Source organism: Neovison vison, chromosome 7 (genome assembly GCF_020171115.1).
Source record: "Neovison vison isolate M4711 chromosome 7, ASM_NN_V1, whole genome shotgun sequence".
NCBI lineage: Eukaryota > Metazoa > Chordata > Mammalia > Carnivora > Mustelidae > Neogale > Neogale vison.
In genome coordinates, this window is record NC_058097.1 from 16,172,093 (window position 1) to 16,198,045 (window position 25,953).

The 25,953-nt window shown below is 44.6% G+C and overlaps 2 protein-coding genes across 3 annotated transcripts; both read left to right on the forward strand.

Annotated features, from left to right (window-relative positions):
- Nucleotides 1-304: 304 nt before the first annotated feature.
- Nucleotides 305-19,570, forward strand: LOC122913284 (vegetative cell wall protein gp1-like). Its single transcript, XM_044260056.1, has 3 exons — nucleotides 305-413; nucleotides 12,979-13,491; nucleotides 19,485-19,570. Exons 1-3 carry the CDS (start codon nucleotides 305-307, stop codon nucleotides 19,499-19,501), a joined length of 639 nt encoding a protein of 212 aa, XP_044115991.1. The 3' UTR covers nucleotides 19,502-19,570.
- On the forward strand, nucleotides 19,276-25,953 carry NQO1 (NAD(P)H quinone dehydrogenase 1). Of its 2 annotated transcripts, none has more exons than XM_044255822.1 (6): nucleotides 19,276-19,604; nucleotides 20,741-20,905; nucleotides 21,016-21,146; nucleotides 23,218-23,331; nucleotides 24,028-24,129; nucleotides 25,058-25,953. In XM_044255822.1, the coding sequence occupies exons 1-6, from the start codon at nucleotides 19,601-19,603 to the stop codon at nucleotides 25,361-25,363; spliced, it is 822 nt and encodes a 273-aa protein (XP_044111757.1). In that variant the 5' UTR covers nucleotides 19,276-19,600; the 3' UTR covers nucleotides 25,364-25,953. The 2 variants fall into 2 exon arrangements, with proteins under 2 accessions (XP_044111757.1, XP_044111756.1); XM_044255821.1 differs by having other exon boundaries at nucleotides 19,529-19,604; nucleotides 20,738-20,905.

The following is a 25,953-nucleotide window of genomic DNA, read 5'->3' on the forward strand; positions in this document are numbered from 1 at the left end:
GACTGAGGGATAGCTATAGTGGAAATGATTGCCATGTCTAGCTCACTGTGTTTGTATGTTCATGAGTTTGGAGGTAAATTCTCATCAATGCAACCTTTCTGCATTATTAAGACAACAATGAGACTGTAATTCTGGGACCCATGATGACACGGAGGTATGGTGAATATTTACCACACTGTAGTAATGAGCTGTTCACAGGTCTGCAAACTTGGGAACTGGGTGGGGTTTATCTTTCTACACCCTTCGTGAGGCACATAGCCAGGTTCTTGAATGATGTTTCATAAATGCTTGTAGGACTGAGTGCATGACTCACACCAGTTTGGAGAAAATTATCAAGAGACAAGGAATGCTTTTCCCTAACTTTTCTGGTAGTTTGCTCTTGGAAATTACAGATGAGTTCCCTCCCCCTGAAGGTATTTGTGCCAGAACTGAAGAGTTACTAGTGGGAGAAAAAGGATCAAGCATTGAAAATGGAGTCCCTTCTATACTCTATATTCCTTCAAAGACTTTATTTATTTGACAGAGAGAGACACAGTGAGAGAGGGAACACAAGCAAGGGGAGTGTGGGAGGGAGAAGCAGGCTTCCCCACTGAGCAGGGAGCCTTACGAGGGGCCTGATCCCAGGACCCGGGAATCACGACTGAGCCACCCAGATGCCCTCATTCTATACTTAAAACTCTGTGATCTGACATCAGAACTCAATTTGCTCTATCAGATAATACCTCTCCAGAACACATGCATGCCATTTCAAGAGAAATTTCAGTTTACACATAGCGGTCTAAGCCCAGTAGAGAATGTCCTGACACAACATATAACATGACAAAGTTCCAGCAAAACACACGGGAACATAGAAGTCCAACCTAACAGTGCAGGTTCCACACCCTTGTGACTGGGGCCAGGGGACAAGAGGGGAGGAGGTTTACAGCAGAAGAATCATTAATCCCCAATACCAAAGGCCTGTTCCCTCCAGGGATATCTGGCTGGTAGCCACGGGAGCCACTGAGGACGACAGATGCCCGGGTCCCCAGACAGGCCTGTGTGGCCCAGCTCTGCTGCACCAAGTCCCGCATCCACAGCAAGGGGCGTTGGGGACTTCTTATGCTAAAAAGGAGGCACCCTCATGGAGGCAGCCACCTGCTAAGGTGACTAATGAGGCTGTTTGTGTTCTTTCATCGGGAGGAGGATGGGGGACTCCTGAGATTTCTCCTGCCTCTGCTTCTTTATTTCTAGATAATGAAGACCATCAGCGCTGGCTGCTCCCTGATGATGTGGGAGAGACCTTGAGGACACGGTTTTAAGTCAATATGACCAATGTGATGCTGCTACCTACATACTCTGGGGAAAAGTCTGCTCAGAGAACCCCTGGGAACTGTACAATTTTTAAACTGACAGCAAATTAAAGCTGGAGGGACCTTTAGGGTGATGCAGCTGAAACCTGTGTTGTTACAGATACAACTAAGGCTCAAAAAGAAGAGCACTGGCAGCTGATTTGGAGCTGGACTCAAGAATTCTGATTCTAGGGGCGCCTGGGTGGCTCAGTGGGTTGAAGCCTCTGCCTTCGGCTCAGGTCATGATCCTAGGGTCTTGGGATCGAGCCCCGCATCGGGTTCTCTGCTCAGCAGGGAGCCTGCTTCCTCCATTCCCTACCACCCCCGACCTGCCTCTCTGCCTACTTGTGATCTCTGTCTGTCAAATAAATAAATAAACTAAAAAAAAAAAAGAATTCTGACTCTAATTCTGAGGGCAAGTGAGGGCTGGAAGCTTCCTCTGGAATCTGAGGGCCTGAGTTCAAATTCCGAACTATACCACTAACTAGCTGTAGAGCCATGGACAAGCCATATTACCACTTGGTTCATCAGTTTCCCTATCTCTAAAATGAGGCTTTTTTTCCCTAATCACATCATACATGAAAATTACTACAAAGCAGATTGCAGACCTAAATATAAGAGCTAACACTGTAAAACTCACAGATTTAAAAAAAAAAAACAAAAAAACAGGTATAAATCTAGGGTTAGACAATGATTTCTTAGGACACCAAAGCAGAAGTGATAAAAGGATCATAAGTTAGACTTCACCAAAATTAAATATGTGGTTTAAAAGACACCACTGAGAAAATAAAAAGATAACCCAAGGAATAGGATAAAATATTCACAAGTCATGTATCTGATAAGGAATTTGTATAAAGGAGGCGCCTAGCTGGCTCGTGATAGAGTGTGTGACTCTTGAAATTGGGGTTGTGATTTCAAGTCCCATGTTGGGTGTAGAGCTTACTTTAAAGGAAGGAAGGAACGAATGAATGAACGAGCTTGTATAAAGAACCCTTACAATTCAGTAATAAAAAAGACAATCTAATTTTAAAATATGCAAAGAAAAGGATTAAACATTTCTCCGAAGAAGATATATAAATGTCCAAGAATTACATGAAAATATGTTGACTATCACCAGTCATTTGGAAAATGCAACTCAAAACCACAATGAAATACCACTTCACACACACACTGGGATGGTTATAATAAATGAGACAACAGCAAGTGTAGGTGAGGAGAAATTCTAACACTCCTACTTTGCTGGTAGGAATGGAAGATAGTACAGCTACCTTGGAAAACAGTTTGGCAGTTTCTCTGATGTTAAACATCATGTAACTAGCAATTCTCTCCCTGGATATCTACCCAAGAGAAATGAAAACTTAGACACATGTGTTCATGGTAGCATTATTCATAAGAGCAAAAGTTGGTAACCACCCAAATGTCCACCAACAGATGAGAGGATAATCAAAATGTGGTTCATCCGTACAATGGAATACTAATCAGTCATAAAAACAAATGCAGTACTGTTATCTGCTACAACATGGATGAACCCTGAAAACATTAGGTGAAGTGAAAGAAGATAGTTAAAAAGACCACATAATGTATACCGTTTGTGTGAGATGACTGGGATGGGCAAATCCATAGAAACAGAAAGATTAGTTTTTGCCTAGGACCAAAGAGTGGGACAGGCAGGAGAAATGGAGATGCTAATGGATGCTTTCTGGAGTAATAAAAATGTTCTAAGATCAGATTACTGTGACCATTGCAAAACCCTATACATTTATTAAAAGCCACTATACTCTCCCCTTTAAATGGGTGCGTTTCAAGTCTTATATATCTCAAATCTATTTTTTTTAAAGATTTTATTTATTTATTTGACAGAGAGATCACAAGTAGGCAGAGAGGCGGGGGGGGGGGGGGGGCGGGGCTGGGCGGGAAGCAGGCTCCCTGCTGAGCAGAGAGCCCGATGTGGGGCTCAATCCCAGGACCCTGGGATCATGACCTGAGCAGAAAGCAGAGGCTTTAACCCACTGAGCCACCCAGGCGCCCCTCAAATCTATTTTTAAAATGAGAATAATAATAGCACTTCCCTCAAAGTGCTGTGTGGAGAATTAGCATGAGTTAATACATGTAAATGTATTCAGAACAGGTCTTGCTGCGTGGTCAGTAAATTAGTGATCATTACTTCCTATTCTGTAGGGGGAAAGGAATAAATTCTGTTGACTTTTCTTACAGGAAGGGGTCAAAAAGTTAGAAGAATTGTTGGGGCAATTGGGTGGCTCAGTGGGTTGGGGCCTCTGCTTTCTGCTCAGGTCATGATCCCAGGGTCCTAGGATCAAGCCCCGCATCTGGCTCTCTGCTCAGCAGGGGGCTTGCTTCTCTTTCTCTCTCTCTCTGCCTGCCTCTCTGCCTGCTTGTGATCTCTGTCTGTCAAATAAATAAATAAAATCTTAAAAAAAAAAAAAAAGAATTGTCCATTGTTAAGTACAGCATGACATATTCTGATCACTTAGAAAAGCACAAATTAATACAATATGGTTTCCATAGTAGTACACAAGTTCAGGTAAAAGTATAGAATAATGTCATAATGGGATTATTCTTGTAATATTTATCTGGACAAAATGTCACAACACTGGGAGTAAAAACATCTCAAGTACTTATAGAGAATAAAACAGGGAGGAATTAGGAAGTAGATGATATCAGATTGTCCACATCCACCATAAAATCCTACACGCAACTAGTCATATATTATAATATCAAATATTACAACATTTGATATTATAATATCAATTTGATATTTGATATTATAATTATCAATTTGATATTTTGATATTATAATATCAATTTGATAATCATATTGATAATTGAATTGTAATATCGATTTGATATTACAATATCAAAAAACTTACCTTCCATTTATCCTTCATTAGCAAACTATTAGAAAATGTAATCTGGGGGCGCCTGGGTGGCTCAGTGGGTTAAGCCGCTGCCTTCAGCTCAGGTCATGATCTCAGGGTCCTGGGATCGAGTCCCGCATCGGGCTTTCTGCTTAGCAGGGAGCCTGCTTCCTCCTCTCTCTGCCTGCCTCTCTGCCTACTTGGGATCGCTCTGTCAAATAAATAAATAAAATCTTCAAAAGAAAAAAAAAGTACTCTGGGAGGTGGGGGGGGGGTGAGGACAGTAAACCAAAGAGAATACACGGACTCCAGCATAAGAAAGAAGCCCTCAGAAAGATACCTCTGCAGCAAATCTCAGAGAGCGATCAGCCTGGACTGAAACAGAGGACTTCCAGAACTATTCCCAGAAGAATAGAAGGGGTATAACTGATGAGTTTGACCAAGTGAAAATTAGCATTCATGGTGTGTTCATCATTGTTTTACACATTTTTTTAAAAAAGAGTTTATTTGACACAGAGAGCAAAGCACAAGAGAGCACAGGCAGGGAGAACAGTAGAGGGAGAGGGAGAAGCAGGTTCCCAGCAGAGCAGGGAACCCGATGCAGGCTCAAACCTAGGACCCTGAGATCATCACCCAAGCCAGTGGAGGGAGGGCAGAGGCGGGCAGGGAACAGAGGGAGAGTGTAAACAGAGTCCTCTCTGAGCAGAGAGCCAGACACGGGGCTACACAGGGCTACACTGGGCTCAATCCCATGACCCTGAGGTCCCGGCCGAGCCACCCAGGCACCCCAAGAATTTAAAGTAATCTCTATACTCAACGTGGGGCTCAATTCACAATCTCAAGATCAAGAGTTCCGCTCTCCACCAACTGAGTCAGCCAGGCACCACTGCTTTTCATAATTTCTTTCTTTTTTTTTTTTTTTAAAGATTTTATTTGTTTCTTTGACAGAGAGATAAACAGCGAGAGAGGGAACAGAAGCAGGGGGCATGGGAGAGGGAGAAGCAGAATTCCCGCTGAGCAAGGAGCCCAATGTGGGACTCAATTCCAGGACCATAGGATCATGACCTGAGCTGAAGGCAGATGCTTAACAACTGAGCCACTCAGGCTCCCCTGTTTTTTCACAATTTCAATGGAAGGTTTAGGAAAAGTAGAGTGTTTATGGTATAGAAAACTAATGAGGAAACGAGGCGATTGTTAACTCTAGGTAAACAAGAAGTTGAAGAAAGAAAATGATCATAATTCACTATTTGGCTCATTACCATATCAGCATAAACCCTAAATACTGATTTGGCCAATTTTTTTATATTGCCATATTGGGAGAATAGAAGGAGGAAAGATGGTGGACAGTATCAAAGTTCTACTCCTTGCCTTTCATAATATCAAGCCAATAGATAAGGTCTTAAAATAATTAAACAAGGGCACCTGGCTATTTTGTGTCTGTCAACAGATGAGTGGATAAAGGAGACATTCACATACACTACTGGGCATTATGCAGACATGAGAAAGGAGATCCCACCATTTTTGACAAGATGGGTGGACCCTGAAGGCATTATGCTAGGGAAAGTAAATCCAAGAGAAAACAAATACTATGTGATATCACTCATGTGTGGAATCTAAAAAATACTGAACTTACAAAAACCAGAGTAGAATGGTGGTTCTCAGCTGGGGGGGAGGGGAGTTGGGGAGACATTTAAGGGTACAAACTTATCACTAGAAGTAAGTTCTAGAGCTCTAAGGGCAACGTGGTGACTAAAGTCAACAATACTATATGACAAACTTCCAGGTTACCAAGATACTAAATCTTATCTGGTTTTCAACACAAAAAGGAAGAGATAAGTATGTGACTTGAAAAGGGTGTTAGCTAATATTGTAGCAATCATATTGCAATACAAAAATGTATCAAACCGGGGTGCCTGAGTGGCTCAGTGGGTTAAAGCCTCTGCCTTCAGCTCAGGTCATGATCCCAGAGTCCTGGGATGGAGCCTCGCATTGGGCTCTCTGCTCAGCGGAGAGCCTGCTTCCCCCTCTCTCTGTCTCTGCCGGCCTCTCTGCCTGCTTGTGATCTCTCTCTCAAATAAATAAATAAATAAATAAATGTATCAAACCAACACAGCACACCATAAACTGACACAATGTTATATGTCAATTATATCTCAATTTAAAAAAAAAAAAAAACAACAATTTGGGGCACCTGTCTGGCTCAGTCCCTAGAGCAGATGACTCTTGAACTCTGGGTCATGAGTTTAAACCCCATGTTGGGTGCAGAGCTTACTTTAAAAAGAAAAAGAAAAAAGTAAAAAGGATGAAAGGAAACAATGTGTATGAAAACTAAATAAAGAAATAAAATGATTGATTATTCCAGAATGAGAAAAAGTTTGAATAAAACATAGGACAAAATCTGAATGGCAATTAAAAAAACCCAGGATTTGTGAAAAACGTATGTTGGGAAAGGAAGTCTATGTTTGGTTCAACTAGCTAAGACTGGAAGGGATTTAAGGGTATTTGGGACTTTTTAAAATGAGATTGATTGATTTTATTTATTTGAGAGAGAGAAAGAGAGGGAGAACACAGGAGCAGGGGGAGGGGCAGAGGGAGAAGCAGACTCCCCGCTTATCAGGGAACCTGACCTGGAACTTGATCCCAGGACCCTAGGATCATGAGCTGAACCAAAGGCGGACCCTGAACTGACTGAGCCACCCAGGTGCCCCCTTTAACGAGTTTTCATATGGAAAAATACACTGGTACAAAATTAGATTTCGTTTTCTTTCTCTTAAAAGGACAGGTTTTCTTAGATTTCTGGTCTGCTTTTTATATGTGATTGTAAAAGTTTCCTTATCATTTAGGTAATTTGCCTGGACAGCAAAGATTTTGGGTCTTCTCACAACAAAGTAAACATCTGTACTTGCCTTTAACATATATTGCCACTTTGGTTAAGTAGGTAATTCCACATTATTTCCTAGTATTTATTTATTTAATAGAGAGCAAGTGCAAACCAGGGAAGAGAGAAAAAAAAAAAAAAATCCCGAGGAGGCTCCATGATCATCGCAGAGCCTGACATAGGGCTCGATCTTAGGGACCTTGAGATCACGACCTGAGCTGACATCAAGAGTTAGACACTGGGGCACCTGGGTGGCTCAGTGGGTTAAGCCACTGCCTTCAGGTCATGATCTCGTGTCCCGGGATCGAGTCCCACATCGGGCTCTCTGCTCAACAGGGAGCCTGCTTCCTCCTCTCTCTCTCTCTCTCTCTGCCTGCCTCTCTGTCTACTTGTGATCTCTTTGTGTCAAATAAATAAATAAAATCTTTAAAAAAAAAAAAAAGAGACACTTAACTGACTGAGCCACCCAGGTGCCCCTGATATATAACCTATCTAATCAAATGTACAAACCATTCGACATTTTCTTCAAATAAAATTCTAAATGGGATCTTTTGACCTCAAACTAACTTTGAGGTTTACCAGATGTTCCCCGGGAAAGCTAAAGGATTTCTCTCTCACCTACAAAGATGTTAAAATAATAACGTTTCTTTGGTATATTAAATTACCCAGCAAGCATTATCAAATAAGAAGTGAGGTTAACTCTTCTTAGGTGATATTTGTACAGATGCCTATTAAGATAGGGGTTATAGGGGCGCCTGGGTGGCTCAGTGGGTTAAGCCACTGCCTTCGGCTCAGGTCATGATCTCAGAGTCCTGGGATCGAGCCCCGAATCGGGCTCTCTGCTCAGCAGGGAGCCTGCTTCCGCTTCCTCATCTCTCTCTGCCTGCCTCTCTGCCTGCTTGTGATCTCCGTCTGTCAAATAAATAAATAAAATCTTTAAAAAAAAAAAAAAAGATAGGGGTTATAGAAATTATACAAAATTCCTACAAATCTGATATGTCCTAGAACAATGTTATCATTCGTTATGATCTTAAAATACTGTGTATCACAGAAATAACCAAATGTCCTTGTCAATTCTATTATAATGAACTCTCATCAGATGCTTAACCATGGACATTTAATTAATTAATTAATTAATTTGACAGAGAGAGACAACGAGAGAGGGAACAGAAGCAGAGGGAGTGAGAGGGAGAAGCAAGCTTCCCGCTGAGCAGGGAGCCCGATGCAGGGCTCAATCCCAGGACCCTGGGATCATGACCTGAGCCGAAGGCAGATGCTTAACAACTGAGCCACCCAGGTGCCCCAACCATGGACATTTTAAAATCTTTTGTCATTGACAGACAGTTCCTGTTTTACTCTGATGCTTTTGCAAAATGAAGATTCACGGGAAGGACCCTACCAAGTACTCTTGACCACTGACCCTGCTGCCCAATTACAAAGTGTCAAACCTGGGGACACACATCTCCCAGCTAAAGAAGGTGCTACCTGGTACCTGGCCCTGTGCAAAAGACAGAGACCTCAAAAAAAAAAAAAAAAAAAAAAAAACTCACTGAGGAAAAAGACAAGCAACTAATGTTGCTCTGACATTGTTTCCATTCCTCCTTCCCTCTATGACCATCTTTTTCCTAATTGTTACACCATGAAGGTCTTAATGATTCTTTTGCTCACCTTTTGCTTACTCTGGCCTGGAAAGAGGATGTCATTGCTCACCTAGCTTAGGCCACTGCAAGCTGTGTGTGGGGTGGGGCGGCAGGGGAGTGGGTAATGCAACCTCCAAGTAACTGTTATATTTGCCACCAAACTGGTGATCTGGGAGACCTGCCTGTTATAGCTTCTCCTTGATTCCCAATGCCTTGGTTTCTCTGAAACAAACAGCCACTTTCTATCATGTTAGGCTCCCTAATCCTGAGGGTCCCTTTTCTGGACTCTTGTTAATGACCCCAAACCAGGGAAACTCGTGTCTCTGTTCAAAGAAGGGGACACAAGGCAAGGGTAACCAGAATAAACCACCTGTGCAGTCTGTAGACCCTTCAGTTTTACTGACTGCCACCTTTCCAGTCCCTAGTCACAGATTCAAATGGGAATTACCGAGTCACTCATTATTCAAAATTCATGTCCTGTGGCAGATCCCTAATGTCCTGTCCTGGTTAAGGTAAGTGCCAGTGAGGCTATGATCAGGCACCTCTCCCTAACTCTTGAAGACATTGCAGAATCTGCTGCTAAAGCGTTAGCTGCCCTATAGAAATCCCTAATCTCTCCAGCCAAAATCATTCCTGGAAAGAGGAGAGCCCATGATGATCTTTTAGCTGAGCAAGAGGTTTTTGTGCCGTGACCAGCACCACATGCTGCACCCAGGTGGACACTTGGAAGTTGAGACTCGGCTGCATAAGATCACTGAATAAGTCAGTTGGCTTTAAAAAGTGCCCCTTCAACTGGGGTCTTTCTTTGACTTATTTGATTCTGATTGGCTTGGGTCTAGGGGACCATGACTGTCATGTGTACTCCAAACACCGGGCATTATCTTGCTTACAATAACCATAGCCTCCTCAGTGTGCTATATTCTCTCAAAAGTTTTAAAGGCATGTTTTCTGCCCTCCACCACCAAGCAAATGATCTCAGTAAAGAATCCAAGAGAAGGGGCACCTGTGTGGCTCAGAGAGTTAAGTCTCTGCCTTCGGCTCAGGTTATGCTCTCAGGGTCCTGGGATCGAGCCCTGCATCAGGCTCTCTGCTCAGCAGGGAGCCTGCTTCCCCCTCTCTCTCTGCCTGCCTCTCTGCCTACTTGTGATCTCTGTCTGTCGAATGAATAAATAAAATCTTAAAAAAAAAAAAAGAATCCAAGAGAATAACTGATTTAAAGAATGTGAACCCAATGTTGTGTGACCTGTGAATTACACATAATCAACGAAGTCTTCCAGAGAGTAACTGGCAATAGGACTAAAGCCTTGCATTTTTTAAAAAAACATTCTGTTTATTTATTAGAGAGAGAGAGAGGCCTCACAAGAGAGAGTGAGTGAGCATGAGCTGGGGGGGGGGCAAGGGGCAGACGGCTGAGTAGGGAGCCCCAGCAGGACTTGATCCTAAGACCCAGAGATTATGACCTGAGCTGGAGGCAGACACTTAACTGACTGAGGTACCCCTAAAACCTTGCATTTTTAAATCAGATCTCTTAGGCTGAGGGTCTAACTAAAGGGGGCAATTGCTAAAATAAGACAACAGACCCAAAATGGAGTCACTTACGCTTAGCCCTATGTTACTGAACAGACTTGTGGTTTCAGCTCACCCTGACCTAGAATCTTAAATAAATCAGTCAGGAATGGCCTGATCAGTGCTAGTTAGGTAATCTACCTGATAGACCCTTCCACCACCCCCTCAAGGAAAGTAACCTCAAAAGAAACCAATCCACTTTTCACAAAGTGTAACTTCCTTGTCCCCCCTCCTTTCTGCCTATATTCATTTTGTACAGCTCCTCAGACCCCCATTCTACCTGCTGGACTGGATGCTGCCTGGTTCATGAATCATTGAATAAAGCCTCTTCCCAACATCCTATTGAATTTTATTATCATTTTTTTAGTTTTTATTATTTTTTTTCAAAGATTTTATTTTATTTATTTATTTGACAGAGAGTGTGGACAAGTAGGGGAAACAGCAGGCAGAGGGAGAAAGAGAAGCACGTTTCCCGCTGAGCAGGGAGCCCAATGTAGGTCTTAATTCCAGGACCCTGGGATCACAACCGTGGCCGAAGCCAGACTCTTAATGACTAAGCCACCCAGGTGCCCCTTAATTTTATTTTTTAACAGAATAAAAAATGGATTGGTATTAAGTAAATGTTCATTTTTCTCTAGGCTCAGCATGGCTTGGCTTGGCACTGCTACTAATCTTTAACATCTATCTATCTATCTATCTATTTTAAAGATTTTGTTTATTTATTTATTTGACAGAGAGCACACACATGCAGGGAGAGAAGCAAAGGGAGAGGGAGAAGCAGGTTCTCTACTGAGCAAGAAGCCCAATGTGGGGCTCCATCCCAGGACCCTGGGATCATGACCCAAGCCCAAGGCAGAGGCTTAACTACTGAACCACCCAGGTGCCCTAACATTTTTGTACTTTGTCTATCATCACTTTCTTCTTCTTTTTTTTTTTTTAATTTATTTTACAGACAGAGATCACAAGTAGGCAGAGGAGCAGGCAGAGAGAGGAAGGAAAGCAGGCTCCCTGCTGAGGAGAGAGGCCCATGTGGGCCTCGATCCCAGGATTCTGGGATCATGACCTGAGCTGAAAGCAGAGGCTTTAACCCATTGAGCCACTCAGGCGCCCCTATCATCACTTTCTTTTCTGCAAAATGATTTTCAAAAACATTGTGTTAAAGAGTTATCTATCAGGGTGTCTGGCTGGCCCACTTGGTGGAGTGTGTAACTCAATCCCCACATTGGGTATACAGATTACTTAAAAAAGGAAAAAAACAGACTTAAAAAATAGTTATTTATCTTGATTATTGAGTTTTTTAGCACACCCTGAAATTTTATAAACCCTACCCAAAGGATGTACTTTTCATTTCTAATTTTTCTGATGGTTACACTTTATTTTTTTATTATTTTTTAAAAGATTTTTATTTATTTGATAGAGAGAGATCACAAGTAGCCAGAAAGGCAGGCAGAGAGAGGGGGAAGCAGGCTCCCTGCTGAGCAGAGAGCCTGATAAGGAACTCGATTCCAGGACCCTGAGATCATGACCAGAGTTGAAGGCAGAGGCTTAACCCACTGAGCCACCCAGGCACCCCTGATGGTTACACTTTAAAGTTCTATTTCTTTTTCCTTCCCCTTTGGTAGTACAGGCATTCCTCGGAGATATTGCAGGGTTGGTTGCAGACAACCACTGTAAATTAAATCACATCAGTTTTTCGGTTTCCTAGTGTGTATAAAAATTATGTTTACCCCACACTTACTCTAGTTAAGTGTACAATAGCATTATGTCTTACAATGTGCATACCTTAATTTAAAAATCCTTCATTATGTGTGTGTTTTAAGATTTTATTTACTTATTTGAGAGAGAGAGCGAGGGAGCAAAAGCAGGGTAAGGGCAGAGGGAGAAGTAGGCTCTCTCCTGAGCAAGTGGCCAGAAGCACGGCTTGATCTTCAGTCTCCAGGATCATGACCCGAGTGAAGGCAGGCATTTAAGAGTGAGGGGGGGTGTGTGGTGGTGGGGGGTGTGGTGGGGTGGTGGGGTGGTGGGGTGGTGGGGTGGGAGGGTGGGGGGGTGTTGTGTGATATAATTCATTGTTCAAAAATGTTAATCATCTGAGATTTCAGGGAGTTATCATCACTGATCACAGATCAACACACCAAATATAATGAAAACATTTGAAATATTGCCAAGAATTACCAAAATGTGTCACAGAAACAAAACAAGTAAACGCCGGTGGACAAAGGGTGTCCTCAGATTTGTTCCATGCGAGGTTGCCACAAACATTCAATTCATTTAAAAAAAAAAATCAGTATCTGCAAAGCAGACTAAAACAAGCACAATAAAACCTGTAGGATTAAGACTAACTTTCACTTGGTAAGGCTTGAGAATTTTTTCTGTGCTCTGTTCAGCTTCTCCAGGTAGGGCTGCGTGTAAATTCACTCCACCTTCATTTGTCTTGGCTGTTCTTAAATGCTTCCCTGTTACTGCGATCGCCCCCTGAGCTCTTGGGGCACAAAACCAAACCAATCCCGGATTCTGAGGAGCAGGGGTTGGCACCAAGGGAAATGCATCTTCCTGGACCCCGGAGGGCAGAATCTGAAGCTAGCCAATGAAGAAACGAATTCCCTTTCCCAGGAACAGGTATCCCAAGCTACCTCAGGCATCAAAATCGAAGTCCAGAGTCACAGTGACTCAGCGAATTTGAGGTTAAGGACCACAACCCTGTACACCCTCCTCCCTGTCTGCCCCATTCCGTGCGGAGGCGCTTTCCCGAGGCTGGGAGAGGCACAAGGGCGCGCCGGCACTCCACCAGGCACTGGCATCCTGGTGTCCCCAAGTTGTTTCTGGACAGAGTCCAGATGGGCATACTTCCCACCTGCACCCGGACTCTTTACCCGCGCCCTCCCACCCCACTCCCCCCGCGTCTTCAGGGCCTCCTTCTTCTACGTCGGGGGTCCCCACTCCCGCCCCCAGACTCCCCTTCCTTCCCAGAACCGCTGCCCAGGCGCGCCCCGCCCTGCGTCCCAGGGTCCCAGAGGCCGGCTCCGCCCTGGCGGGCCCCGGTCCAGTGGGCCGGGCGCGAGGAGCTATAAAGTGGCGGGCGCTCTGCACGGGGTACCCCGGAGCCCCAGTCTCTGCCTGCAGACCTGGTCCCCCATATCCGCGCCACGACTTTGCCACGGCCAGTAGCGCAGCCAATCAACGCACCACCGGAGCCCTTGCTGGTGAGTGCCTCGCCACTCTGTGGAGCACAGGGGCTCCTGGCCCACGTTAGCTTGCGGGAGCCCCGAGGGGTTTGGAAAGCAAAGGCATTAGGATCCCGGGATAAGCCCTGACCAGACACTGAGGGAAGGGGAACTCCTGTTTCGACCCCATTCGCACAAACTGGGGTGGGCGTTTGAAAGAGACTTGACCTTGAAGAAAAAAAAAAAAAAAAAGCCTTCCAGAACACGTTGAAACCGGTCGTCCGGGGGCAAATTTGGCCCATTGGCACATCTTGTTTGGCCTTACATAACTGAAAACATTTTGGTATCAGTTGCTACTATCCACAGTAAATATCGTTGATTTCATTCAAAAAGTGAATTCTCTGCTTCTGGAGGAAAATTAAAAGATCCAGTGATGGCTGGAGCTGGGGAAGTTGTTCCCTTTAGTTGGATAGAGACCAGCCCCAAGCTGTCTGGCTAGGGGACAGTTTTGATTGTGACCCTTGGGAGTGACAGAGCCTCCCCTCTCCACCATCTACCCGAGGGAGACCTTATGGGTCACCCCAACTTTACCTGATGCAGGCCTGGCCTCAGAGACACCCCAGCAGCAAGGAACACCTGCAGGCAGAGGGTGCTCTTTTCCCAGAAAGCCTCATTCCCAGATGGGACAGTGCTACCATTTAGGAAGCGATCTCCTCCACTGCAACAGAACTCCACCTTGCAATTTCCTTCCCTCTGAACCTCATTCTGTTTTCTGAAAACACACATGCAGAGAATCTCATCTTGCCAAAAGCAAGTGAGGGGACGGACTTAATGTTGCAGTTGACAAACTAGGGTTAGAATCTCTGTGAAAAGGGCCGAGCCAGGGATTGGAAGCCCACCCAGAGTTTCTAGAAACCTAGGCAAGCGTCTGGGAGAGACAGCTTTGCAGCTGACAAGGCTTCCTACATGCATCTTAGGGGTTCTACTTCATTCAAAGCTGTCCTCAGGGCACCAGCACTCCCTCCCTCCTCTAATACAGGGCAAGAGCCAGTTCCTGATTTTCCCATCTTACAGAATATTCTGTGCATTTGTTACAACCACGAAGAGCCTCTGACTGGCATGTACGTGTTCCTCCAGGAACCCAAGAAGCCCAGGAGGCAGAAACAGCATGCACGAACCTGATTAGAGGGCCTGCCCTTATTCTATTGCTTATTCTTCGGCCAGAATGATCTGTGGGTAAAGTTCTCTTTTACTGCTAAAGATATCTGGAAGTGCTTTACATTAAAACAAGGTGCCATGACCTCTTTACTTTCTCTTCCAGCTTTACCTTCTGTCGTTTAAGTTCTATGTTGGTCTTGAATGAAAGTGCCCCATGACAGAGTACCATGCAGTCAGGAATGTTCGAGAAAACTTGGTTTTGAATTGGCCTGAGTTTGAAAGCAGAGAATTGTAGGAATGTGGTAGCCTTAGAAGAGGACAGAGGCCAAGTGCCCCAAAACAGTCGGGAGGCTTTGGCCATACACCAGAATGTATACTCTATGGAAATATTGTGTGTTTTTGCATACTGGTGTATCCCAAATGCCTAAAGCAGTGCCCAGTGGGTAGGAGGTACTCACTCAAGCCTGGTGGAGAGGCTGAGAAGATGCGTTAGAACATGAGCATTGCACAGGGAGAGATCAAGTTGGCTCCGGTGGATAGAGAACGCAAAAGCCGGTGGGGAAGGAACAAGGGATTTGAGAACACAGAAAAGGACAGAAACAGGGAGCGTATTTCAAGCAGGGACTGAAATCTGAAGAGAGTTGCATTAACAAGGACAGGCTCAGCCGTGGGATAAGCAGTGGCTTCTGTTAGGGCAGTGGTGTGCCTGGCAAACAGATATGAACGTTAAATTAGAAAGCCCCATTTGTCTTTCAAACCTCTCCTGCAACGGCGGCTCCTCTGAAGCCTTTCCTCATCGGCCAGCCCTGAAGTGAACGGTTTTCCTCAGGAATTTTGTCCCTGGTCTCCCCTGTCAGGCTAACACCGTGAGTTTTCTGTGTGTCTTTCTTAGTTCCCTTCTCAGGGTAAATCCTGAGAAAATCAAGCTTGTCATACTGCTAGTTAAGTGGCAGGAAGGGCCACTGGGCCCTTCAAGTCCAAAGACCGCAGGTTTGTCCATGGAAAAGGACTGGCAACGAGTGACTTGGTGTTCCGATGTGGGGTAGTGATTCTCCCGTTTACCCTTTCCCTCTGGCAAAGCAGCACAACTACTCTGTGGACTGCAAATCAGTGTTGAGCGTGCAGCACCTTTTACAATTTGCCTACTGCGTTGTTTTCAGGAATCCATATATTCCAGATACTGAACTTTGTTGGTTCTATTTCTCGCAAATATGTCCTTCCTGTTTGTGTCTTGTCTCTCGCCTTGCTTGTATTTGAAGGTACCAGGCGTCCTGTAGCGGGTAGCTGATGAGCTGCTCATCAGCGAAAAGGGTGGATAGCCTGATTTTCTCATCTTACATGAAGTACCTTTATATTTTACTACTTAGGAAATGCTTGTTGATACTGACACTGATAAGTTAATGGGGCGCCTGGGTGGCTCAGTGGGTTAGGCCTCTGCTTTTCGCTTGGGTCCTGATCTCAGGGTCCTCAGATCGAGCCCCGCACTGGGCTCTCTACTCAGCAGGGAGCCTGCTTCCTCCTCTCTCTCTCTCTCTCTCTCTCTGCCTACTCGTGATCTCTGTCAACTGAATAAATAAAATCTTAAAAAAAAAAAAGTTAAAAACATATTTATATATAGGTAGGAAGCCAAGAGAATAAAAAACTGACAAAGCAGTATTCAGTAAACACTGATGTAACTAATACAAAGTTAAGTCACAGAGAAAATGCTCGTCGGAACTTAAGGTACTCACAGTTCTGAGAAAGGGAAGTCGTGGAGTTTGATAAAAAAATCGTGGAGTTTGATAAAAAAAGAAAGGCTGGGGGTAGGAGCTTGTTGAGGCAGCCCCAGGAGCTCTTATCCCTTTCCCCCCCGGGCCGTCCAAAGCAGATAAGCCACTTTCATAGCATGTAAATGCCTTATCAAACTTACATTCTGCCACCTCAGAACCGCCTCGAGCAAGCATGGCGGCGCTGCTCTCGCGAGGGTGGGGGCGGGAAGCTGCCGCCGGCCTGAATGTAACCCGAAGCACCTGCGCCCCTTGGAGCTCCGCCCGTGGGCACAACTGTTGGGAGCAGTGAGAAACCAGGTTGTGGTCCCAGTTACTGGGAGCGGTGGTGGTGGTGGGATCCTCCATTCTCTTCCGTTCTCTGGCCCTTCCCCCCGCTGCTGCCTGCATGTGGTTGTGTAGATTTCTCTCTCTCTCCATATATATATGTATGGAGTGTGTGTGTGTGTGTGTGTGTACTTTTTTTTTTAAGATTTTTTTTATTTATTAATTTGACAGAGAGAAATCACAAGTAGACGGAGAGGCAGGCAGAGAGAGAGAGAGGGAAGCAGGCTCCCCGCCGAGCAGAGAGCCCGATGCGGGACTCGATCCTAGGACCCTGAGATCATGACCTGAGCCGAAAGCAGTGGCTTAACCCACTGAGCCACCCAGGCGCTCCTGTGTGTACTTTAAAAAAAAAAAAAATAATCTCTAAACTCAGCGTGGGGCTTGCAGTCTCAACCATGAGATCAAGAGCCCCAGCTTCCCCGACGATGCCAGCCAGGCGCCCCTATGTCTATATATTTTAAAATTACTCCAGTTTCAGGGGCGCCTGGGCGGCTTAGTCAGTGAAGCATCTGCCTTCAGCTCAGGTTCATGCCACAGTCCTGGGATCGAGTCCCATGTCGGGCTCTCTCTGCCTCTCCTTTCACTCGTTCTCTCAGTCTCTCTCTTGCTCTCGTGTGCGCGCTCTCTCTCAAATAAATAAATAATACTCCAGTTTTACCCCTCACTATGCTAACTTTCTTGACTTGTTTGTGCCTCAGTGTTCCCATCTGTGATAGGAGGATACTCACTGTAGCTATCTCAGCATTGCCAGGACAACTGCTAAAGAATGCAAAGCACTCCAAGCAGTGCCTAGCACATAGTAAGCACCCATTAATGGTATTCTTGCAGAGAAAGGCAAATAGTATTTCCCTTGTACGTGGAATCTAAAAACCCAAACAATGAACAAACAAACAAGAAGACATAAGCCCATAAATACAAAAATAAATAAATAAATAAAAACAAAAACCAAAGGGACTTTGCCAGAGGGGAGTGGGATGGGCAGAAGTACAAAATGGGTGAAGGGGAGTGGGAGGCATGGGCTTCCAGTTACGGAATGAATAAGTCGGGGTGGGGTGAAGTGGCGGGGGGAGTGAAAGGTACAGCACAGGGAATATAATCAGTGGTGATATAACAGTGTGATGGGGTATGGCAGGTGGGAGCTACGTTTGGGGTGAGCCCAGCCTAATGTACAGACATGCAGAATCACTGTTGTTCATGTGAAATGTAAGTAACGTTGTGTGTCAAATATACTTCAGTTAAAATAAAGAAGAAAAAGGGGCACCTGGCTGGCTCAGTTGGAGGAGCTCGGGCTTCTGGGTCGTGAGTTCAAGCCCCACCTTGGGTATAGAGATGACTTTAAAATAAACAGAACTTTGGGGCGCCTGGGTGGCTCAGTGGGTTAAAGCTCGTGGGTTAAAGCCTGGGTGGCTCAGTGGGTTAAAGCTCAGTGGGTTAAAGCCTCTGCCTTCGGCTCAGGCCATGATCCCAGAGTCCTGGGATGGAGCCCTGCATCAAACTCTCTGCTCAGCGGGGAGCCTGCTTCCTCCTCTCTCTCTGACTGCCTCTCTGCCTACTTGCCTCTTGCCTCTGTCTGTCAAATAAATAAAACCTTAAAACAAAACAACAACAACAAAAAAAACAGCTGCCTTTGGCTGGGGTCGTGATCCCGGAATCCTGGGATCAAGCCCCACATCGGGCTCCCTGCTCAGCAAGGAGCCTGCTTCTCTTTAGTGAGGAGGAGCCTGCTTCTCCCTCTCTCTCTCTCTGATCCTCCTTCCCCGTTCATACCCTCTCTCTCTCTCTCTAATAAATAAAATCCTAAAAAGAAATATAGAACTGTTTCTTGTAAATGCTGTTCTTGTAAGACTAGAGCATTCTTGTTCTAACAATTTTATTAATACAGGTCCAAGAAAAAAAAAGTAAATCATTCCCCTCTGTCTCTATCTCCTTGTCATCTCTTAGCTAAAAAAACTAATTTCCTATTAGTTTTATAGTTCCTATATACTGCATATCTACCCACACATATATGTAGTTTCTTTCTTTGTCTTTTTTTTTTTTTTTTTTAAAGTAATGTTTATACCCAACATGGGCTTCAAACTCACAACTCCAGGATCTAGAGTTGCAAGCTCCGGCTGAGCCAACCAGATGCCCCTCTTTCTTTGTCATCTATAAAAATGGGTTCACATTTACTTCATTTTATGAGCTAACAGTATATCATGGATATCTTTTTTCTGGGTGACTATATATAGTTAACTCTTAATTGTTAACAACATACCAATCTTTGGTCTATATATATTGTAATTTATTCAAATACTCCCCATAAATAGGTTGTATCCAATTTTTGCGGATGAAAAGACTAAAACAATACACATCCTTCTTCATGTATCCTTATGTCCCAATGCTTTTAGTCTGTAAAACAGATTCCCCAACATGGAGAACTAGATAAAAAATTTATGTGTTCTTTTTTTTTTTTTTCTTTGAGAGAGAGAGTGAACAGAAGGGAAGGTGGAGAGGGAAAAAGAATCCTAAGCAGACTCCATGCCGACCCAGGGGTCGATCTCACAACCCTGAGATTGTGACTTGAGCTGAGATCAAGAGTCAGGCACTTAACCAACTGAGCCACCCAGGTGCCCCAAAGATTTATGTGTCTTTACAATTTTAAAAGATTCAGCCTAATTACTCTCCCCAAAGGTGGATGCAGCTCGTATTCTCACCAGCAACATGCCAGTCTTCCTGCAGTCTTAATAGACCTCAGTATTCCTTGTCTTAAATTGTTTTGCCAATCTTTTTTTTTTTTTTAAGATTTTATTTATAAGTAATCTCTACACCCAGCGTGGGGCCTGAACTGACAACCCTGAGATCAAGACTTGCACCCTCCACGGACTGAGCTAGCTTGTTGCCGCAGCTTTGCCAATCTGATGGGTAAATAATAATCTCTCTCTCTCTCTCTTTTTTTAAGATTTTATTTATTTATTTGACAGAGAAAACACAAGTAGATAGAGAGGCGGGCAGAGGGGGAGAGGGCAGCAGGCTCCCTGCTCAGCAGAGAGCTGGGTGTGGGTGCGGAGCTCGATCCCAGGACCCTGAGATCATGACCTGAGCTGAAGGCAGAGTCTTAACCCACTGAGCCACCCAGGCGCCCCTAATATCTCATTTTAATGTGCTTTTCCAGAGGGCATTTCCCTAAAGTGCTGGGCAGGGCACTTGCTCATTTGTTTTTTGTCATTGGCATTTCTTCCTCCTTGTATAGCAGCAGTGGCCTTGAGTTATTTTTCTGTTGCATTGTCTTTTTCTGTTTATAGGCACTCTTTGGGATTTTAACCCTTTGTGATAAGAGTTGCAGATACTGTCTAGCTGATTGTCTTTTGACTTTGTTTATGGTGCCTTCTGGTACAAACAAATTTTTAATTTTCATGTGACTTTATCTGGCAAGCTTTTCCTTCATGGTTTCTGAATCTCTAGTCTTTCTTAAAAATATTCTCTATCTTGAGGTTATACAAATTCTCCCTTTAGAGCTTTACTCTGCCAGGAATTTATTGCTCTATGTTGTGTGTTTGTGGGATACTGGAAAAAAAAACACTCAAAATACATATTGAATATAATAGACGCACTGAAAAGTGCACAAAATCGAAGTGGCTTGTCACAGACTTGTGTGATCAGCACCCAGATGAAGAAATAGAACATTGCCAGTACCCCCAAAGCTCCTTCTGATCACTACTCCTTGACAAGGGGAACCACTATCCTGACTCCTAACACCTTATATTAGTTTTCTAAGGGGTTAATTCCATCTTTAGTAGGTGACTGCATCACCTACTGCCTAACAAAGTAGACTCTCCCTTTTTTTTCTTTTAAGTTTATTTATTTAGTAACCTCTATGCCCAATGTGGGGCTTGAAATCACAACCCCAAGATCAACAGCCCCCTGCTTTACCAACAGCGCCAGCCAGGCACCCCTGAAGCTGATTCTTGCCTTGTGGATCCTGGCTTGGCTGCCTTGCAGCTGAAGCTTTGCTTCTTGGTAACTGATTTTCTCCATATGCCTTGTGTGTACCTGAGCAGCCAGAAGAGCACTTATTGTCCTGGCCCACGCAGAGAAGACATCCTTCAACTATGCCATGAAGGAGGCTGCGGTGGAGGCCTTGAAGAGGAAAGGATGGGAGGTCACGGTGTCGGACCTATACGCTATGAACTTCAATCCCATCATCTCCAGAAAGGACATCACAGGTAGGAGCAGCTCCCTCCTTTCATGAGGTCTCTGTGGCACGTCTCAGCTGTGGGTTCTCTGGCCCTGCCTGGGCCCTTTTGGCTCCAACCTGTCTTTTTCCTCGAGGCAGGCACACTGAAGGACCCGGGGAACTTTCAGTATCCTGCCGAGTCTGTTCTAGCTTACAAGGAAGGCCGTCTGAGCCCGGATATTGTGGCGGAACAAAAGAAGCTGGAAGCCGCGGACCTTGTGATTTTTCAGGTGTGGTCAGACATCAGAAAGGTGTCGGGACACTTGAGTTCTTACTGCCCGAGCCCGGTCACCTCGTTAGCTATGTGATCTTAGGAAAGTCAGTTACCCACTTGAGTGCATTCTCTGTAAAGAACGGTGATGACTTCAAAGGTGTGCTATTACACAGATTGATAGACCCAGTGCACTAGCCATACTCCTCTATGGGAGGAGTGGCTACAGAAATGACACCAGAGCCTGGCGCTTTTCTTCAATTAGGGATTCCTTGTGGGATTTCTCCCAGTTTGCTGTTGTCCCCTTTTTCTGCATCAGCACCCCGAGGGGTCTGCCGAGGGAAGCATGGGAAAGAGACCTCTGGGAGCTTTCCAGCTGAAGGGCCCGCTGCCCTGCTTAATGTGTTCCAGCTGCAGAGTGGGGCCTTTCTTCTCCTGGAAGCTGTCTCGCTGCTAGGCAGTCAGTACTGGACATGCATATGCTTCTTGTTAGGCCTCTCTCTTGAAAATGCCAGACTGGACTCAGTGGCTTTGCTTCTCCCGGTTCTAACCAGCTTTTTGATACTAAACATGGGATGTCTGTGACACTAGAAACAGCACAGGGAAGGTGATGCCAGCTGTAGTTTTTGCAATTATTCAATCAGCTGCAAAGAATCCAAACTTTTAGGTCTTTTATTCGACCCTCAGGGACGCCTGGGTGGCTCAGTTGGTTAAGCAGCTGCCTTCGGCTCAGGTCATGATCCCAGCGTCCTGGGATCGAGTCCCACATCGGGCTCCTTGCTTGGCAGGGAGCCTGCTTCTCCCTCTGCCTCTGCCTGCCTCTCTGTCTGCCTGTGCTACCCTCAGTCCTGCTGCTATAGATCAAAGCCATGCACCATTAGCCGGTGTCCCGTGGAATGTCTTCTTGGGGGCGTGTTTTCTGCTGCATCGTATCCTGGCGCAACCAAGGAAGCGGCAGGAGCAGCTTTCAAGTCTGCATCTCATATTTTAGAATTGGAGTGTATCTTGGGGGTCTTTTAATTTAGCTTCTATCCAACACGTAAGTTTAATTTACTATAAGTACAACTGCGCAGGTTGTGCATGCCAAATAGCAACATCAAAGGGCAATGTATATACACTGCAGATTTGTAGATTATAACATGTTACAAACGGATGAGAGGCAAAGTCTTTCAATAGAAGAATCAGCGTACTATGAATGATAGTCTTTCAACATAGAAATAGTATCCTGAGGAAGAACACTTTAATTCAAACGAGGTGCCATGTGGGCTAGCCTCTTGCTCCCTTTCCTCACTTCTCCACGAACAACCAGAGGAAGAATAAACTGTCAATATCCTGCAAGTCAAACAATTCTATTTTCAGCTCTGACTGTAGAACATTCACAGGGACCAAATCTACTTGTCTAAACAACCTACACATTTCTCTTAAAAGCTGCCGGTGGCCCCTCACTGTTGCAGAGTCATAAATATAAGAAGCCTCTAGAGGTTACTCAAGCCCCTCTTTCCACAAGTAGGCACATGAGACAGGGAAAGTAAGGGGCTTATGGGGCAGAGGTTTTACATCATGTCAGTGGCAGAATCAGGGCGAGAACACAATCTCGTGTTCTTTCTGTTTTAAAACCCAAATCCCAGGGTGCCTGGTTGGCTCAGTGGGTTAAAGCCTCTGCCTTCGGCTCTGGTCATGATCCCAGGGTCCTGAGATCGAGCCCTGCATCAGGCTCTCTGCTCGGCAGGGAGCCTGCTTCCTCCTCTCTCTCTCTCTGCCTACCTCCCTGCTACTCTAATAAATAATAAATAAAATAAATAAATCTCTAATAAATAAATAAAAACCTTAAAAAGAAAAACAAACACCCAACCCCCTTTGCCCCTCTCCTGTAGGTCAGTAACTATTCAAGTATCAGAGAAAGATATCAAGTCAAGGAGTGTCATGTTGACTGACCAAGGACAATAATTTTAATGTGCTAACTCCTCCAGAAGAAATGACAAGGGCCCGACCAAGAAAGGTCGACTAGGAAGTTTGCCTGTGACATCATAGGCAGCAGCTAAGCACGAGAGCCACCTTCTGATCTGACCCCTTTGTCCTCTGTCCCACAGTTCCCACTGCAGTGGTTTGGAGTCCCTGCCATCCTGAAAGGCTGGTTCGAGCGAGTGCTCATAGGGGAGTTTGCTTACACATATGCTGCCATGTATGACAAGGGACCTTTCCGGGTAGGTGGATAGTTCTGCTTTCTCTATCAGCTAGATTCTGGTTCGACTCTCTTCTGAGGCAGGGTTTTGAACAGATATGAAGAGAGATCCTGGGAGAGATGGATCGGAAAGTTTTTGGAGGTATTTAGACATGACTTTAGGACTTGCTTTAAAATAACCTGGGGAGGTGCCTCTTTAGCACAGTAGGTAGCGCATCAGTCTCATAAAATAGCCCGGGAACCTAAGGGGGAAGGGTTTGAGTTACAGCTAATACTGAGAGTTGAAGCTGGGCATGGTGGTGTGTGTGTGGAAGCATCATTATACTATTTTCTCTACGTATGACATTTTTCATAATAAAAATAAAAAAAGAAAGTCTATCTTCGTTTTTTAGAGACCCAACTACTACACAAGAAATATTATGAGGCCTCCTGGATTCCATGACTAAATACATGTGTAGCACTGCGGGGAGACAGGTAGAAACAATAGAGTTCTACTTCTGCGCCAGCAATCCACACTGGTTTTGTAGTTCCCCCAATTTGCCACCAGTAGTATGGAGTCCTTGGCTAGCCATGGCTGTAACTCCTGGAGTCCCACTGAGTAGCTCAGTGGAGTCAATGTGCAGCTGGGCGGACTTGGGTGTTCTTTTCCCAGGGGCTGTTTCATTAACTTCCTGTCACCATGGAGCTGTGGAGGGAAACAATGACTTGCCTTTTGCAGAATAAGAAGACCGTGCTTTCCATCACCACTGGTGGCAGCGGCTCCATGTACTCTCTGCAGGGTATCCACGGAGACATGAATATCATTCTCTGGCCAATTCAGGTTACTTTGTTTTCAATGAACCTTTGGGGGCGCTAATTAATTGAGGTTTCTGTGGGGTCCAGATCCTCAAGATCACAGCTGAAAATAGACCTGAGGGGTTAGGAGGAAAGCAATGTAATAATTCAGAACTCCAGGGACAGGGAGCTCCCTTTTAGGCCCTGCTTGTCTTCCCAGGCCCCCTTATTGCAAGAAAAACTTGAATTTTTCTTCCAAACATTGCTGCCTCCTAACCAAGGGCTCGTGCATGTAATCCCTAGATTCATATAGCCATGTGCCCCTATTCTCTCCAGATGACTGACCTCTCTCTCCAAGCTTCCTGGCTTTCTCCAAGTTGCTGCTAAAGCCTCACAAACTCTTAGAAAATTTTAAGAAATGATTTAGTCCAGAGTGAAGTTAGAACAAAAGTGAAGAATGAGGTAGGCTTTTTTGGGGTTGGTCACTGGACTATCAAGGTAATCTCTTCCACGGAAGAGGGTTGGAGAGAAGAGCAAACGAGGTGGCCATCTGTAAAAGTGAACCATTAATACTGGAGAATAAATTGTAAGAATCATTTGCGGAGGTTCATCTGGTTAAATGGAGAGGCGGAGAAAGGCACATCTGCATGCCTTGGCAAGTCAGCTGCCAAGAAGCTGAAACTCCCTTATGTAATAGAACTTCCGGTATTTTTGGCAGAGGATCCCATGCTGGCAGGGTTTCAAGGTTTTATTCATTTAAAAAGGAGCTCAGCTGAATAGGCTAACATAGGTAACATCTAGGAATAGAGCGCAGATGAGAGACAATAACTATGAATTGATTCTCCAGAAGGGCTCAGGTCCCCATATCGAAGTGTCTTAATGGAAAACCTAGATTAACTTTTGTTGTTTGTATGTGGCACAAGCTGTGTAGGGTTTGTTCTGTGACTCATGTTTGTGCTTTTGTGTTTCCCCAGAGTGGCATTCTCCATTTCTGTGGCTTCCAAGTCTTGGAACCTCAACTGACCTACAGCATTGGGCACACTCCTATGGATGCCCGAATTCAGATCTTGGAAGGATGGAAGAAACGCCTGGAGAATATCTGGGATGAGACTCCACTGTATTTTGCTCCAAGTAGCCTCTTTGACTTAAACTTCCAGGCAGGATTCTTAATGAAAAAGGAAGTGCAGGATGAGCAGAAAAATGAAACATTTGGCCTTTCTGTGGGCCATCATTTGGGCAAGTCCATCCCAACTGACAACCAGATCAAAGCCAGAAAATGAGACTCACAAGACTTGGTTTCCTTCTAAAATGTAGCAAAATTGAGGTTTCTTATTCAGACTTCCTTGACTTGCTTTAGTCTTTAAGGTGGGTTTCTTTTTCCACAGGGAATGAATCGGGGACAGAATAGACTGTATTAATATATTTTTGGTTAGTTTTCTTTCTGATTCTTATGATTGCTATCTTGGCAAAATCTGATTAGGCTCAAGAGGCCACTTAGGTTATAAAGCAGGGCAAGGAGTAGAAAGATGCCAGACAATAATCTTTATGGTCCTCTACACGATTTAATTCCTCTTATTAGGGATACATTTTTAGGGCCAAATGTGGCAAGGCAAAATCTAACTCTTCAATGATATATTTTTCTTTTAATCACCTCTCTGTGGCTTATGGCAGAAGGGAATTGCTCAGAGAAATGACTGAATCTGTCTGGCCCAAGGGACTTGTTTAGTAGTTAGTAATTTATGCTTGTTTATGGTATTGGTTTTAATTACTGCACAGTGACTAATATGCCTAATGTTTTACTCATGCTTCAACCTCTGTTGTATGTATACAGTACCTACAGATACCTTCAAGTAAAAGATAATAGAATCTC